General features: G+C 39.5%; 1 protein-coding gene across 1 annotated transcript in view; it reads left to right on the plus strand.

Annotated features, from left to right (window-relative positions):
• Positions 1–15,540, plus strand: part of ADAMTSL1 (ADAMTS like 1) — a 215,875-nt gene that overhangs the window by 21,249 nt on the left and 179,086 nt on the right. The window contains exon 2 of the mRNA XM_074855478.1: positions 3,966–4,093. Within this exon, the coding sequence (XP_074711579.1) occupies positions 3,966–4,093 (128 nt within the window). The remainder of the gene's footprint in view (positions 1–3,965; positions 4,094–15,540) is intronic.

Genomic DNA, 15,540 nt, shown 5'->3' on the forward strand with positions numbered 1-15,540 from the left:
ATTAATTAGTGTTATAAGCTACTTTTGAAGAATCTGTGCTAAACAGTGAATTCTTAGCTAGTAATTGTAGATATCCTTTGAAGCTGCAATAGACCGTCAGTAGACAATCTTCAGATTTAAAATGGCTTTTTAGGCATTGGTGGAATTTCAAGCTCAGTCTTAACTGTGTAGTTCACAGGACGGAAAACCACTCTACTTTCTTTAGCATTAAACATGGATGGAGTTGAAATGAATTATGTTTATTCCACTTGTTAAAAGAAAACTTGGATCCTGCTCCATCTTGAGATCACATGCTTTCTGGGAAGATATAGGTCTTATAACAAAACTTGGAATGCAAATAACAGGCACATGGCTCTCCTCTGGGTGGGAGTACAATTTATTTCAGAAAAATTTGGACCCTTAGAATGTCTAGCTGTGCTGATGCTTATAATTTTGATGAGGTAAGATTACTTGGTTCATGTAACTTTACCTTGCAACCCTTTTTAATTATGTCTTTGGGCTTTGGCTTTGGGCTTAATTATGTCCAGATCAGGATAAGCACCCAATTGCAGTTTGAAGATATTTCTTTCCTTGTAAACTAGAAGCACAGACACACATTTACTTTTTAGCAGACTAAAAGTGCAGGTACATATTTTCATTTTACCCTTCAGAAAGCAGTCAGCTGAAATAACCTCAGTAAATTGTTGTGTTGCTTCTTTTATCTCAAGTGTAAAAGTTAATGAGGTTGTATCTAGAGGATAGATCACATCTGACCATAGTCAAAATTTGATCGCATATGTTACTTTATTTTTTACATTTACCCTTGCAATTATTGTGTTGAAATTAAATCCTTTTTGCATTTTAATAAAGGTAAGATAGACTGAGTGAGTCAAATAATTGTTATACACTCATTAGGCAAGTGCAGTATCACCTCTCACAGACTAAATTAATTTACCTTTTTTTTTCCCATCAGTGGATCCAAAACAAAATTACATCATACTAAATGTTACAGCAACAAAAAACTGATTCAATTACCCATCTAAACTATCTTCTAAAAGCTGTTCTGCAGAAGGAAGCGCTGCATGTGTTTAAAATGCCATTAGAAACTGTGCACCATGAAGCAAATTAAAATTGGAGGTTGGCCACACCATGGAATAATCATTTTATTTGGCATAGCTGTCAACCTTCACTTGGCAAAAGTGCTAAGATAGGGCAGCAGGATCAGACTGGAGGTGCTTCAGCAGAGCTGTTTGAAGAAATCTTGCCTTCTGTCTGCTTGCTTTAGCTTCCTTTTCACTCACAAGATATATTTGATTAATTAAAACCCAAAAAAATCTTTACAAATTGTGTGGGGTCCCCTTTTCAGCCGATCTTTTAATGTTCTGCTCCTGAACCCCTTTAATTTGATGGAGTTTTCATTTGACCTCATCATGCTTTGGACCAGATCCTAAAGGTCATTCAAATGAGTTGGCCTTTTTTGTGCCAGAAAGGCAAATAGACTCAACTCTATTTAAGTTGCATTTGTGCATTTGCCTTTTAAAATACTCTGGTTTAAAAAAGGGAACACTCATGCCCTTGAGGGCTCCATGAGCAGCAGCATGAGGAGTGCAGCAGATGACCACTGTGAAATGCCAGGGAGCCGTGGCTGGGGGGACAGTCTGGTGTGTTGCTGTGTGTTGGTCCTGCACCTGACCCTTAACACTCACTGAGCCCTTCCTTTCAAAAGAAATAACCAGATTTGGTGTGTTTGCAGAGAGGAAAATCCTTTCTTTTTTAACCCATTCTGCCCAAACAGACTGACTCATTCTTCAAGATCGGATTTGGACTCTATCTTGATAAAAGCAATAATGGGAAGAAAGGGAAAGAGAGAGAAAACGGCTGGACAGGTGTCCTGCAAATCTTATATTTTTTCCTTTAAACAATAACTCCGTAGAAATTTGCCAATTTGGCATACAGTCTGAGTTCACTTAAGCAGGTTTAACACCATCAACTTTCATTTAGTTACTGCTAATTTGTTCTGCCAGTGTATATCAGAGTAGTATCAGGCTTTTCAAAGGAATATAACAATACAATTACTCTGTCAACCTACTGATCCATGAGCTAATGACTTGCTTCAGGGCAGGAAGAGTCCCATGGGACCATGGGAACAGCACTGGCAATGTTTTCATCCTTCAGATGCATGGAGCTAATGACTGTCAGAGGGTGCAAATGCGTATAACACTGAGATTACAGGCTTTCTGTTTTCAGAACACCGTTCAGTGCGAGACTTCAACCTTATTACTGAGCTGAGTATAGAGACAGCTAATAAAAGACATGGGCTTTCAATTCAGCTAATCTGCCTGTTTGGTTTATTCAGCGTCATAGACAACACTAATCAGTGAACTGCAATCCCCTCACAGAATTTTATAGGACTAAATGGCTTCCATGTTGGAAAATTCTCTCACTATTAATGGTTAGCATATATAATGTGTCCCCAGCTCCTTAAAGTATACTGACTAGTTAACCTCTTACCTTGATATATCCCAATTAACACAGTTTTCATATCCTAATGTGCCAGACTTGGTCCTTCGCTCTGCAGACACAGACTGTTCAGTTTAGGATCTTGGTTATGTGTGACAAATTCAGTATCTTCCTTAAACAGATGTATATTGAAACAGTTCACAACCCTAAACCTTCACCAATGTTTATTTTTTCTGCCTGTGAATAATAATATTCAAGACTGGTATATTTCACCAGGTTTCAGATTTCATGACAAAACTTTTACACAGCTTCACTGAAGATAAAATTATTTCAGTGTTGATTTATCTGTGTCTCAAATAATCTCTCAGTGCTGAAAGCTGAAGTTGATTCCTCTAACATGGGCCAGCAATGGTGCTTGATGATGTTTCTCTGTTGAAGTTGTACCGTCAAAGCCTCCTTCATATAGTTGTCTTGCCTTCTCATTTATTCCAAATACAGTTAGAAATGTTATTCACCAGGTGTTGGCCCACAGCACAAGCCAAGCTTTCAAGGAGAGCACTGCCTGATCTCCGTCAGACACGGACATTTTCCATGCACTTTTGCATGCTTCTGTAGGTTATTCAGTTTCTTCCAGGAAAACCACATCGTCCATGAGGGACAGTATCTAAATGGTTAAATCATTTTTGTCCTGACAGATCTGTGTTTCTGAGGTGTACTTGTATGAATGAAAATGAAATGCTGGATACATGTACAACTGCATTATTTGAGTCAGATACTGCTGTACGTTTATGAGTTAATCCTAGAAGAGCTGAGCATTTCTGAGTCCATCAGTTCTGCTTCTCTATAAAGTTGTTTGCATGCAACCGCTGGCATTAACAATAGTACTGCCTAGGTCTGTGCCTGGCATTGGAGAACTCCAGCTCTTCAAGTAGTGTGCACTTCCTTTTTTAAGTTAGCAAATAGTAGGGATAAAACAGTTAAGGAATCTTTGTCCAGAAAGTTTTATAGGAGATCTTTGGACAGAGAGTAAGTAATGATAGTTCCAGTTCCTTATGGTGAGTGCATGAATGTCGTTATGTTGAATGCCTTTGTATCACATTGATTCACTATGTTGTGATTCTTTTTTTCCTCAAGAGCATCGTGGAAGGCACTTTTTATATGCCCTTTCATAGTTTCTAACACAGCAACAAAATGTCAAAGCACAATTTCTAATGTCTACAATACTCCACCTCTAATCAGGAAAAATCCTTTGTCTCACTGTTGTCCAAAGTGCTCTTTTATAATAGTCATCACCAGTCTCAAATTAAGACAGAGTATGATACTCAAAGGATGAAAGCAAGTTCATACAGCAAGCCCCACTGCAGGAACCGGCTGCCAATCAGTAGGAATGACAGAGAATAACATATTTATTCAGTGCTTTGAATGACCAAGAAGATATGCAGTAAAAAAAAAGGTTAAACTAGCAACAATGTTTTTTGTCCTTTAAATTATTTTTCCTGATTTCTTTTCCTTCTCCCTCTCCTCAGAGCTCCAGAACAGCTCGCTCAGAGGAAGACCAGGACTCACTGTGGGATGCCTGGGGCTCATGGAGTGAATGTTCACGCACTTGTGGAGGAGGGGCTTCGTATTCACTGAGACGCTGCCTGAGCAGCAAGTAAGTGGGTGAACACTTTTTACTTTACTGATAGGAGAAACCAACTTACTTGTATGTGTCAGACCATAAAAAGTAATCAGTGTCTTGAACTATGCTGAGATTTCCAACTCAGTGTTAAAAATTATGGTGTTTTTTTAATTCAGGCAAGCAGCCAACATGTTTGATAAGGCAACACCTTTTTAAAACATAGTGAGAACCTATGGAGATAGAAAAGTTGCCTGAACAGCTTGCAAGGCTGCCAGCTACTAAAAAATTAAACCTCCCTACTCTTTCACCATTAAGCGGTAAGACTCTTCATGCATTTGTACTGGACTACAGCTAATTCACTAGGTTTAGTGCCCCACAGTATCTTAAACTATAAAAGTATCACAACACAACATACTGAGCTATATAAGAAAGAATTATAATTCTGCTGAGGATATCTTGGGAATTAATTTTCAGATAAGAAGTCTTCCATACCAGGAAACTCTCCCCAACAGGCAGAAGTAGAATGGCCCAGTGCAAAGGTAAAGTCTGGGTACCGAGTCAGGCATCTGAGATTTTATTCCTTCCCAGTTACTAGCTTGCAGTGGAACACAGAAGAGTCATTTGACGTCACTTCCACTCTGTAGTAAATGTAAGTTTTACCTGCAAAATATTTCTAGCAAATACTATTTCTATCTACTTTAGGAAAAAATTTACCTGCAGTAAACATGGTATATGTGATAAATATTAACAGATTTCTGATAAAGGATATGAAGGAAAACTCCAGACCCTCCAGACCCAAACTTTGTGGCTTACTGCCATCTCTGATACCTTATATATTGTAGTATAAAAAATGTAATACAATTTTCCATCCTGCACATTTCTTTTGTATGTTCTTTCATGTGTTTATAAAAATGTTAATAAATGTTTAACATTTGTTAACAATGTTAATAAAACAATGACAATACACTCCAAATTGTTTCCTACAATCTGACATTTTAGTACATCATGTTGTTTAGTGGGACAAGTAACAGTACAAGGCACTGAACCATAAGATCAGAATACAATATTGTGTATTTTAGCTTTATCTGTAGACAGTTTGGTCTCTTAGTTCCAGCAGTTATTGAGTTGACAGTGTGCAAAAGTCTGCTTAAAAGAGACAAGCTAGGCAAAGGCATCTACTGAAACCAGTGGGAAAACAGTACTTTTCCATCTCCATGGAAAAAAAAATAATAATTTGGTTTTTTTAACTCGGGGACAAATTCTCATTTCTTGTTAGTTCCATAGGAAACAGTGGTTCTGCAAACGCCTCAAAATCAAGAATTGCAGAGTCAGGAATTTGTTTTCAATCACAGCGTATCCTTTTCAGACGTAGGAAAACAGGTGATCTTCTATATGTTCCTTTAATGTAAACATGAATCCAGACATATTAGGAGATCTGGGGGATCTGAGTAATACAAGAGCTTGCTGACTACACCTCTGCTCCCTCACTGAGAACTGCTTCATAATTTCTAGAGGAGAAAAGTCTTGGAGGTCCATGACAGTAGTAGTAGTAGTCATAGGACTCTGTAGTATGTAAGTATAAACCACCCTTTCTGGGCAGGCTCTCCCTGTCTGCTCCTCTTGTACTATACAGGATGTCCCTGAAGCTACCCCAGTGGAACAGGAAATAAAATTATAAATTGCACAGTACTTGTTTTTCATACAATACCTTACTACTGTCCCATCAGTAGATAAGCAATGGTTCCTGCCTTAAGAAACTAACTACAGACTTTGGCCGTTCAGACATGGAAGTCCCCTGTTTCCAGGATAGGATGCAGGGGTTAAATTAAGTGCACAACATTTGCTAGCCAGTGACTATAAATCATAAATAGTAAAATTTGACATGGAATTAGCACAGTATCAAAAGTGTGATAGTTTTTCCTTTTTCCTGGTCTCTGTGTGATTGCTAATTAAATAAACAGTTTAAATTATTAATTTCTGTGCTAGGCAAACATTTTAAGTCACTAAGAAAAAGGCAGAGAGAGAGCAGGGGAAAAAAACTCATCCAGACTTTGATTTGGAAATAAGCCTGTGCACATGAGTATTTCAAACCTGGCAAGGCTAGAACAAAATGTCCACCCTTCTGGGACAATTTCTTGGTTGGTACAGTTTATCTCATGTATTTGCTGTGTATATTTCATGGCAGCATGAAGGAGGATACTAGATACTTCTGGCAAATGAAAACTGGCAGCACATTCAGATGTTTTGGAACGATTTAATCCTAAATATTTCTCATCCTGGGAGAAATTTTCATAATGCCTTACATCTTTTAGTTCTGTATGAGGTGACTTTCAGAGCATTATATGAAAAGAAAGAACCCAGTGCATCTGCTTTGAAGAAATGCAAAGTCTAATTGCCCATTGCTAAACACCATTAGTATATGCAGCTAAATAAAGGAAAACAGTTTTCTATCCAGCTTTCATTTGCCAAAGTTATGTTAGTGCTTGTGTTGTTTGTTTTGGGAACATGTTTTGTGTTAGGCCTTTGCAGCTGTGATGAAAGAATGGAAAGTGTTAGTGAGAAATTCTATTTTCTAGTGTTTTAGATGGCAAACATTTCAGGGTAGGGGCTGTTTAACAGTACATTTCATTAGAACAACTGGTCCTGATTATGCTAAGGACATTTAGCATGACAGTGATATAAATAAATATGCCAGTCACACAAGCAGACAAGAGTTGTCAGCCCAAGTCAACCATGTGCCTTGGTATTTCACACTGACAGCAAGCAGCACTTGGGTCACTCTGGTGGCAGAATAAGCCCCAGGAAAATAACATTTTGCTAATTAGTTAAAGACTGGGCTAAACTGCAAAGCATGACACTTTTTGTGCTCTTTGTTGGCATTAACTCTTTATAACTTCAGGTATTCTTGTTATTTACACAAAAGGGGAGACCCCCTTTAAATGTTACAGTTGTTTGCCTCAACCAACTTGAAAGTCAACCTCCCAGCCTAACTATATATTGGGGGAAGAAGTATTTATTTTTATCATGTCAGTGTTTTGCCCTTCAGTTTCAGTATTTTTGGGGGGGGGGAGGGGGGTGTGTGTACAAAGATCAGGAAACAGAAACTCATCTGTCTCCTCTCCATCATGAAGTGCCATGCAGCACTGCTGGTCAAAACCTGTAGAGAGGAGAACCACAGACCACTCCTGTTTTTCTTGAGGGCCAAACTAGAAAAAGTTGTGCTTCTACAGAGAACCAAGTTTTATTAGCTACAGGGACGCTGGAAATGCATAGGCAGAGCAGGTGGAGAGACACTGCATTATGGTCTTTGCTCTCTTCCTTGGAATCTGGCTATTATTTGTTGCAGTCTGCCTGCTGTACAGTAGAGCTGGAGTTTTTCATCCCGCATGCTGATTGATAGTACTTACAGACCTTCAATCAGGTATTAGTAAGTGTGCATGTTGATTCAAGCAAACAGAGTAATGAATAGCTGAATGTTCATTAGATATCTGACGTTCATGTGCATTTATTTAATTTCCTTGTATTGGAATACATTTTCAAATCATAGAAGAAATTATAAATTCTCTCATGCTAAGTTCACCTGTTCTCGACCTAAAAATATTATGTGTGTTCTGGAATTGTACTTTACATATTGACAAGTACTCCAGTAATATCAATAGTGTTTTACTGTTTCTAGGCTTGGCAAGAAGATAGTTGTGATTTTTTTCCTATCGCCTTCTAAATTCGTCATCACTTTCTAGTAAAGTAAGGTTGTAGGCAGCAGAAGAGCAGGATGTCTTAGAGTTTGGGGAATGATTTTAGCAGATAATTGAGAAGTCGTCTTTCTTCAAACTGCTTAGAAACCCTACCTGTTACTACTGCTGCTGTTCCTGGTTAAAGCATGAAGCAGGGAACAGTTTGTGTGAGTGTACAGCAGAGTGCTAAGCTGGCTATGGAGGCCCATGGATACTGAATCTGGGTTAAGGGGTCAAAATTTGAGATCATCACTCTTACCTCTGGGAAATCGTGTGTAAGCTGCTGAATAGAGTGGAGGCTTTCCACCATTAGATGAGGGATGTGTGTTTAGTAGCAGAAGAAAGTCAACATTACATTTTCCTGACAAATTTCCCTCAGTGATGAAAGTGACAGCGATTCTAAAAAAAAAAAAAAAAAAAAAAAAAAGGAAAGAAAAAAAAGAGGGAACATACATGAGAGAGTCACGATCCCACCTTTGTTCAGATGCTTCATACTGGCTTTGTTACTTGCAGGAATATATTTTTTTCACCTTTTCAAATACCTCCCTTCCTTCCTTCAGCTGATGGCTGCCTTTTGGTAATGCTAGCAAACCACCAGTATGAAACACCCTTTCCATCAGCTCTGCTTGCTAAAGTAGCTGAAGTACATGATTCACTAGTTTGGTTGTTCAGCCTGTTATAAATGCAGAGGCAGAACCAGAAAAATAGTTTTATAAATTTATTGGACTCGGTACGCTCGGGAGGGGGCTTTCCGCTCCACACCGACACACGCTAGGTGGAGCTGTGCCACCCCCCTTATAGTTTACCCTCATGCATATTCACAAAATGGGCGTAATTCTCCCCAAAAAGTTTCCACCTCCTGGCTGCGCAGGCGCAATAGAGCTTTCTCGAACCTTCTCCCAGTCTGCACATGTGCAGTAGAGCTTCTGGAACTTTCCCGGGTCTTCTAAGGGCTTCTGACAGGGGTCCCTCCAGTACTTTTCCACTTGCGCAGTAACAGTCCATAGGAGTCTGTGTTTACAGAAAAAAAACTCCAAACCATTTTAACAACAAAACCATGGTAAATCCCCTTTAACTTATATACATTGCGAAATACCTGTAGGACACCTGCTCCTCACATTAAAGTTGCTATATTCCACAACACAAATCACCATCACATTCTTCACAAGCCCACTGCCACTGCATTCTGCAAGATGAAGACAGTAGTTCTGCATAAATGACTCTCAGTTTTATTGTGGTTTGACTCTGCTGATCAGTAAAATAGCCACTGAGACCTTTGGAGGTTAGGTTTAATAAATTAGCTAAATTAGCTAAAATTAGGTCAATTTTATACTGTGTGACATTTTTCATAAGTCAGAAGCCCAAAGTAAATTGGATTTATTTCATTAAGGCGTAATATTTTCTCATTTTGATCACACAGATTATCAATTCACAACTCAAGCATCAAATGCTTTGTGGCCTGTCATGATGATGGAATAGATGCATGTTATTCATGTTAGTTTAAGGTTAAATAATAGAATTAGAACTCATTACAACAACACTGACCATCACTGAAAAGTGGATACATCAAATACTACATATTTTAAAAATACTGTTTAAACTTTCAGCTGTATACCTTTAATACCAGAACATTGTCTACTGTTGTGTTGCTGCTTCACAACTGAATTTAGAATTTAATCCAAGCATGTGGCTGTGACCCCTAGTTTCAGGCCACATTCACAGACTTATCTGTCTGGGCTTAGATCGCAAGAGAATCTGAATTTTTTTACATCTAACATTGATAAAAGGTCCTTTAAACTTTCTAAGTGAAAATTACGATGAAATAGTTATTCTAGTTTTTGGGTTACTTCATTAGATAGAAGCTAACATGAACTACTGCAGCTGTTGTGCAAAGATATAAACGCAGTCTGCTCTAATCCTGGCACTACTAAATAAGAGAATTATGTCACTTTATGAAATGTTCCTGTGCCAGTCAGAATGATAATTTTAAATCCTGTGGGTTTTTATGACTTCTAGAATAAGCTCTTTGCTATCTTAAGGTCTGTAGAATAAAGAGCAAAATATTTTTGTGCAAATGCTATCATAACTGCTGAATACATCCACAAAAGTAAATAGCGTTCTGATGAAGCATGTCATGCCGCTCAGTGGGAGAACAATCAATATTATAAAATTCTTAGGTCACCTGTGCTACCAGATGATTTTGGAGGATGGTTCTCATTACCCTGATCAAAACTGTATCTGTATGCTAGCTTTATGTATTACTTCCTGCAAATGACCTTCAGGTTACCTCAATAACTTGGTTATTGGCTTCAGTTGATAGCTGTAGCTGGTTTACTTTGTAAAGGACATCCTCCATGCTATATTGGATGGTTTTAAACATTTGGAAGATATTTTGAGTATATGTAGTTTGTAGATGCTTCTGGTTAAAGCTGTGCCATCTAGCAGCATTTTAAAAGGGAAATTTTTATTCTATTTACTCTGGGATTAGTCAAATCTGTAATTATGAGAACATTTTCTGATTTCATCTGACGGAGAAGCATTTCCATTTTTTGAGAGAGATTACAGTTCTAACTCTTCCTGATGGCAGAAGCAGTAAACGACAAGTTTAAATTTGAGTCAACACTATAAAAATCTGCAAGTTTCATGCAGTCTAGGTCAGTGTTGTAATCTGTGGAGTGATTGCTGATGGTCTTTGGAGAACCAGTTAGTCACCTTGTGCAGGCTGTCCTAATTTCTGTCTTCTGTGCCTCAGTGAAGTAGCTAAAAATATATAAAATGCTTTCCTAGTGTTGTTTTCCCATGTAATACTTCGTTAGAGTTGCCACAGGGATGTTTTATGTTGGTGTTTTGAGTGGGAAACTGATCTGTGTTAGAATGAATGCTAGTCAGTATTGCCTACAGATGAGTGATGGATATGGTCTCCATAGATCTGTCTCTCTGTTGAGGAGTAGCCTACCTAACAAAATGTCCGTGAAGCCTTCACTTGGATGATATACTGTTTGTAAATCCAGGTTCACTGACAGAACTCTTGTATATTCATAATTCTTTCAATAAATCTCTTCTGGGATTTCAATGAAAAATAATTAAATAGGCCAGGCCTTTGCTTGATGGGGAGTTTTTGTAAGCTTAGTTAAGTGATTCTCTGAAGCCCCAAGCAATACATTGTACAGGAGAAAGCATGATCATTTCAATGGATCTGGGCTAACACATGTGATTCAGACCCACATTCAAACTTCCTCAAATCATGGGGAACTTGGGTTCCTGCTCAGCAGATTTGTTTTGTAAAGACCAGCTGCAAACCTTGGATCCAGATCTGAGCTCAGGCATGTTCAGATTTGGGGTGTTAGTACTTTTGGGCCTGCAATGTGTTCTAGATGCTATCTTTGTGATACGGAAGGCCAGGTGAGATTTAGTATTGCATTTTCTTTCCATTTGAACTGTGAAGAGACCTCTTGCCATTGTTTTGCTGAAAGGCACTTGTTTAATTCTTGTGGTTTTTCTGCCTTTCTTGGCCAGTGAGCAACTGAAAAACATTTGCAACTGTAACTGCATTCTGTGTATCTTCAATATGTGTTGTATGTGCAAATCTAAAGACACTTTTTAAAAGAATCTTAAGAAAATAAAAAATACTACAGTGACAAACATGAGAGACTAAATGCATGAAAATGAACAGTAGCCTGAAAGCACTCTGAAAAATTTTTCTCTTTCTTTTCCTTTATTTTTCTCAAATTTGATTTTTGTTATTTTAATTGGACTAGCTAGTCATATTTTATTGAGAGTTCAGGAAGTGTTGGTTAATGCCAGCTATTACTTAGAAAATAATATTCAGAGGCTCTGAATAACACAAAAAAAGTTTGAAAGTAAAAATTGGAGTAAACTCTATTCTGTCCAGCAATTTGTACAGCAAAAGACCACGGTCTGCTTTACTTTTGAGTAAATGTAATGCCCACCTTAAACTCCAAGGGTAGCAGAAGCTACTCAGAGTAAGACCTTTATGTGGGTTGGAGCACTGCTGGAACTGCAGCTGATCATTTTATAACATTCCCAACAATATTCTCAGTTCTGAACTGTTTCCCTCATCAAACTTCCAGAATTTAAAATGAAATTGTGACATGAGCCTAATCATACCTGTAGAAGGAAAGGCTTATCTCTGTCAGACCAATAGATATAATAGCTTTCTTGGGGCTCTATGCTATTTTGACTAGGCTGCTAGAAATAGCCAACTTGGTATATCAGTAGCTGGATGGCTAGCTACCTTTAGGTTACTTGGGTTATTTCTTGCACTATAGCTTACAGTATAAACAAACCTTTAGAAGAGATTGGATGGCATTCTGTACGGATGTGGTGGTTTGACCTTGGCTAAATGCCAGGTGCCCACCAAGTCGCTCTATCACTTCCCCCCCTTCCCCCTTTTTTTCTCAACAGGGCAAAGAGGGGAAAGAAAATAAGATACGAAAACAAAACAACCCTTGTGGGTAAAACAAAAGCAGTTTAATATAAGCAAAGCGAAGCAAAGGTCCGCGCATGGAAGCAAAATAAAGAAAACAGATGTATTCTCTACTTCCCATGAACAGGCGATGTCGGGCCTTCTCAGGAAGCAGGGCTCCAATATGCGTAGTGGTTGCCTCGGAGGACCAAGGGTGACCCCACCCCCTTCCTCCTTTCTCCCAGCTTTATACTGAGCAGACGTCATATGGTATGGAATATCCCTTTGGTCAGTTCGGGTCAGCTGTCCTGGTTGTGTCCCCTCCCAAGATCTTGCCCACCCTGTCCCACTGTGGGGGAGGAAATGTCGGAAAGAGCCTTGGTGCTGTGTAAGCACTACTCAGCAGTAGCCACACCACCAGTGTGCTATCAACACCCTGCCAGCTCCCAACATCAAACACAGCACCATGAGGGCTGCTACAGGGGAAAACCAATTCTGGCTCAGCCAGACCCGGTACAACAGAGCATTCAACACAACTTCAACAGTCATCAGGTAGCCAAAAACAAGTAGTTGTTTTGTACTAATATCACCATGAAAGGGACTTTGTCTTTGAGAAGCACTATTTACTTGTCCTTCAAATTCCTAAACGGTCAGTCAGAGTACAGGTTAAGTATCAAAAAAAGGCACTTTTTCCTTTTTTCTAACAGCATTTCTTTGATATAACGTATTGTAGGAGTCTGGGCCGCGCTGGGAGAAAGTTAGGGCAGACAGAAGAATGCAAGGACGAAGACAAGGCCAGCAAAATAAGGCTGGCAAAAACACACAAGACAGCAAATAAGTGAGAAACACCTGTGGTCAGCAAAAGCACACAAGTCTGAGCAAAACAGGGTATGAGATAAGGGAGTTTTGGCAAGTTTTGGGCTTTACGTGCTAATTGCAATTAACCAATGCAAATGCTTGTAGAGGCGCGTGAACAGCGCGTGCAGATGACCCGTAGCCTATTAGAAGATAGATGAGTGCGTGTACAGAACTTAGTAGAATATAAATGTAACCAGAAAAGGAATAGAGAAAAAACAATAATATATAATAAAAAGATGGATGACCTGATCATCACATTGGTGTTGTGTCGTTTCTGTTCCCGCACGGAGAAATAAGGACCCCGGCTAATGGTGACTCCGACAATGTATAGTCATATTCCATATGTGTATAGCCATATTATATTATTTTGATTCTAGTGAATTTACTCTAGATACACAGCAGAGTTTCACAGAGTAAAGCCCAGTATGGCTTTTTTGTTAGTTGCTGTCATGGTTTAACCCCAGCTGGCAACTGAGCACCATGGAACTGCTTGACTACTCCTCCCTGCTTCCAGTGGGATGGGGAGGAGAATTGAAAAAAAAAGTAAAACTTGTGTGTTGATATAAGAACATTTTAATAATTGAAATAAAATAAAATATAACTATAATAACAATAATAATAATGATGATGAAAAGGAAGATAACAAAAAAAAAGAGAAAGAAAAAAGACAAGTGATGCACAATGCAATTTCTCACCACCTGCTGACCAATGCCCATCCAGTTCCCCAGCAACGACTGGCCCCTCCTGGCCAACTTCCCCCAGTTTAGATACTGAGCATGATGTCCTATGGTATGGAATACTCCTTCAGCTAATTCAGGTCAGCTGTCCTGGCGGTGCTCTGTCCCAGCTTCTTGTGCACCTGCTCGCTGGCAGAACATGGGAAACTGAAAAGTCCTTGACTTAGGAAAAGTACTACTTAGCAACAACTAAAACATCAGTGTATTATCAACATTATTCTCATACTAAATCCAAAACACAGCACTGTACTAACTACTAGGAAGAAAATTAGCTCTATCCCAGCTGAAACCAGGACAGTTCCGTAGTCATCCCCTTCACATACGTGAGAGTCAATGTTATTTATTCATAGAATCATAAAATGGTTTGGGTTGGAAAGGACCTTCAAAGATCATCTAGTATAAACCCACTGCCATGAACAGGGACATTTTTCATTAGATCAGGTTGCTTAAAGCCCAGTCCAACCTGAACTTGAACACTTCCAGTGATGGGGCATCCACAACTTCTCTGGGCAACCTGTTCCAGTGTCTCACGACCTGCATCATCAAAAAATTCGTTTATTATGCCCAATTTAAATCTATCCTCTTTCAGGATCATTGCTCCTTGTCCTGTCAGTACTGGCCTTGGTAAAATGGCTTTATCCATCTTTCATATAAGCTCTCTTTATATATTAAAATGCTGTACTAAGGTCGCCTAGAGCCTTCTTTTCTCCAGGCCAAACACAGAATCATAGAATCACAGAATACCTCGAGTTGGAAAGGACCCATAAGGATCATCAAGTCCAACTCCCTGTTCCTCACAGGACTACCTAAAACTAAAACCATATGACTAAGAGCATCATCCAGATGCTCTTTGAACTTTGACAGGCTTGGTGCCGTGACCGCTTCTCTGGGGAGCCTGATCCAGTGACTGACCACCCTCTCAGTGAAGAACCTTTTCCTAATGTCCAATCTGAACTTCCCATGATGCAGCTTCATTCCATTTCCTCGTGTCCTATCGCTGGTCACCAGAAAGAGGAGATCAGCACCTCCCACGCTGCTGTCCCCCTTGAGGAAGCTGTAGACTGCGATGAGGTCAGCTCTCAGCCTTCTCCAAGCTGAACAAAGCAAGTGACCTCAGCCACTCCTCGTAAGTCTTGCCCTTGAGACCTTTCACTGTCTTGGTCACCCTCTGCTGAACACACTCTAATAGTCTAATGTCCTTCTTACATTGAGGCGCCCAAAACTGCACACAGTATTTGAGGTGGGGCCACAGCAGTGCAGTGTAGAGTGGAATAATCACCTCCCTCGACCGGCTAGCAATGCTGTGCTTGATGCACACTAGAACACAGTTGGCCCTTTTGGCTGCCAGGGCACACTGTTGACTCATATTGAACTTGCCATCTGCTCAGCATCCCAGATCTCTTCCCACAGGACTGCTTTCCAGCCTTTAGTCCCCCAGTTTGTCTGTATAACCAGGATTACTCCTTCCCAGGTGGAGAATCCTGAACTCGTTCCTGTTAAATTTCACATGGTTGATAACTGCCCATCTCGAGTCTATCCAGATCTCTCTGTAAGACCTCTCTACCCTCTAGGGAGTTCACAGCTCCTCCTAATTTAGTATCATCACAAACTTACTTTAAGTACATTTAATTCCTGCATCCAGATGATTTATAAAAACATTAGAGAGCACTGGCCCTAAAATCAAGCACTGGGGAACCCCACTGGTGACTGGCCATGAGCCTGACG

Source organism: Strix uralensis, chromosome Z (genome assembly GCF_047716275.1).
Source record: "Strix uralensis isolate ZFMK-TIS-50842 chromosome Z, bStrUra1, whole genome shotgun sequence".
NCBI lineage: Eukaryota > Metazoa > Chordata > Aves > Strigiformes > Strigidae > Strix > Strix uralensis.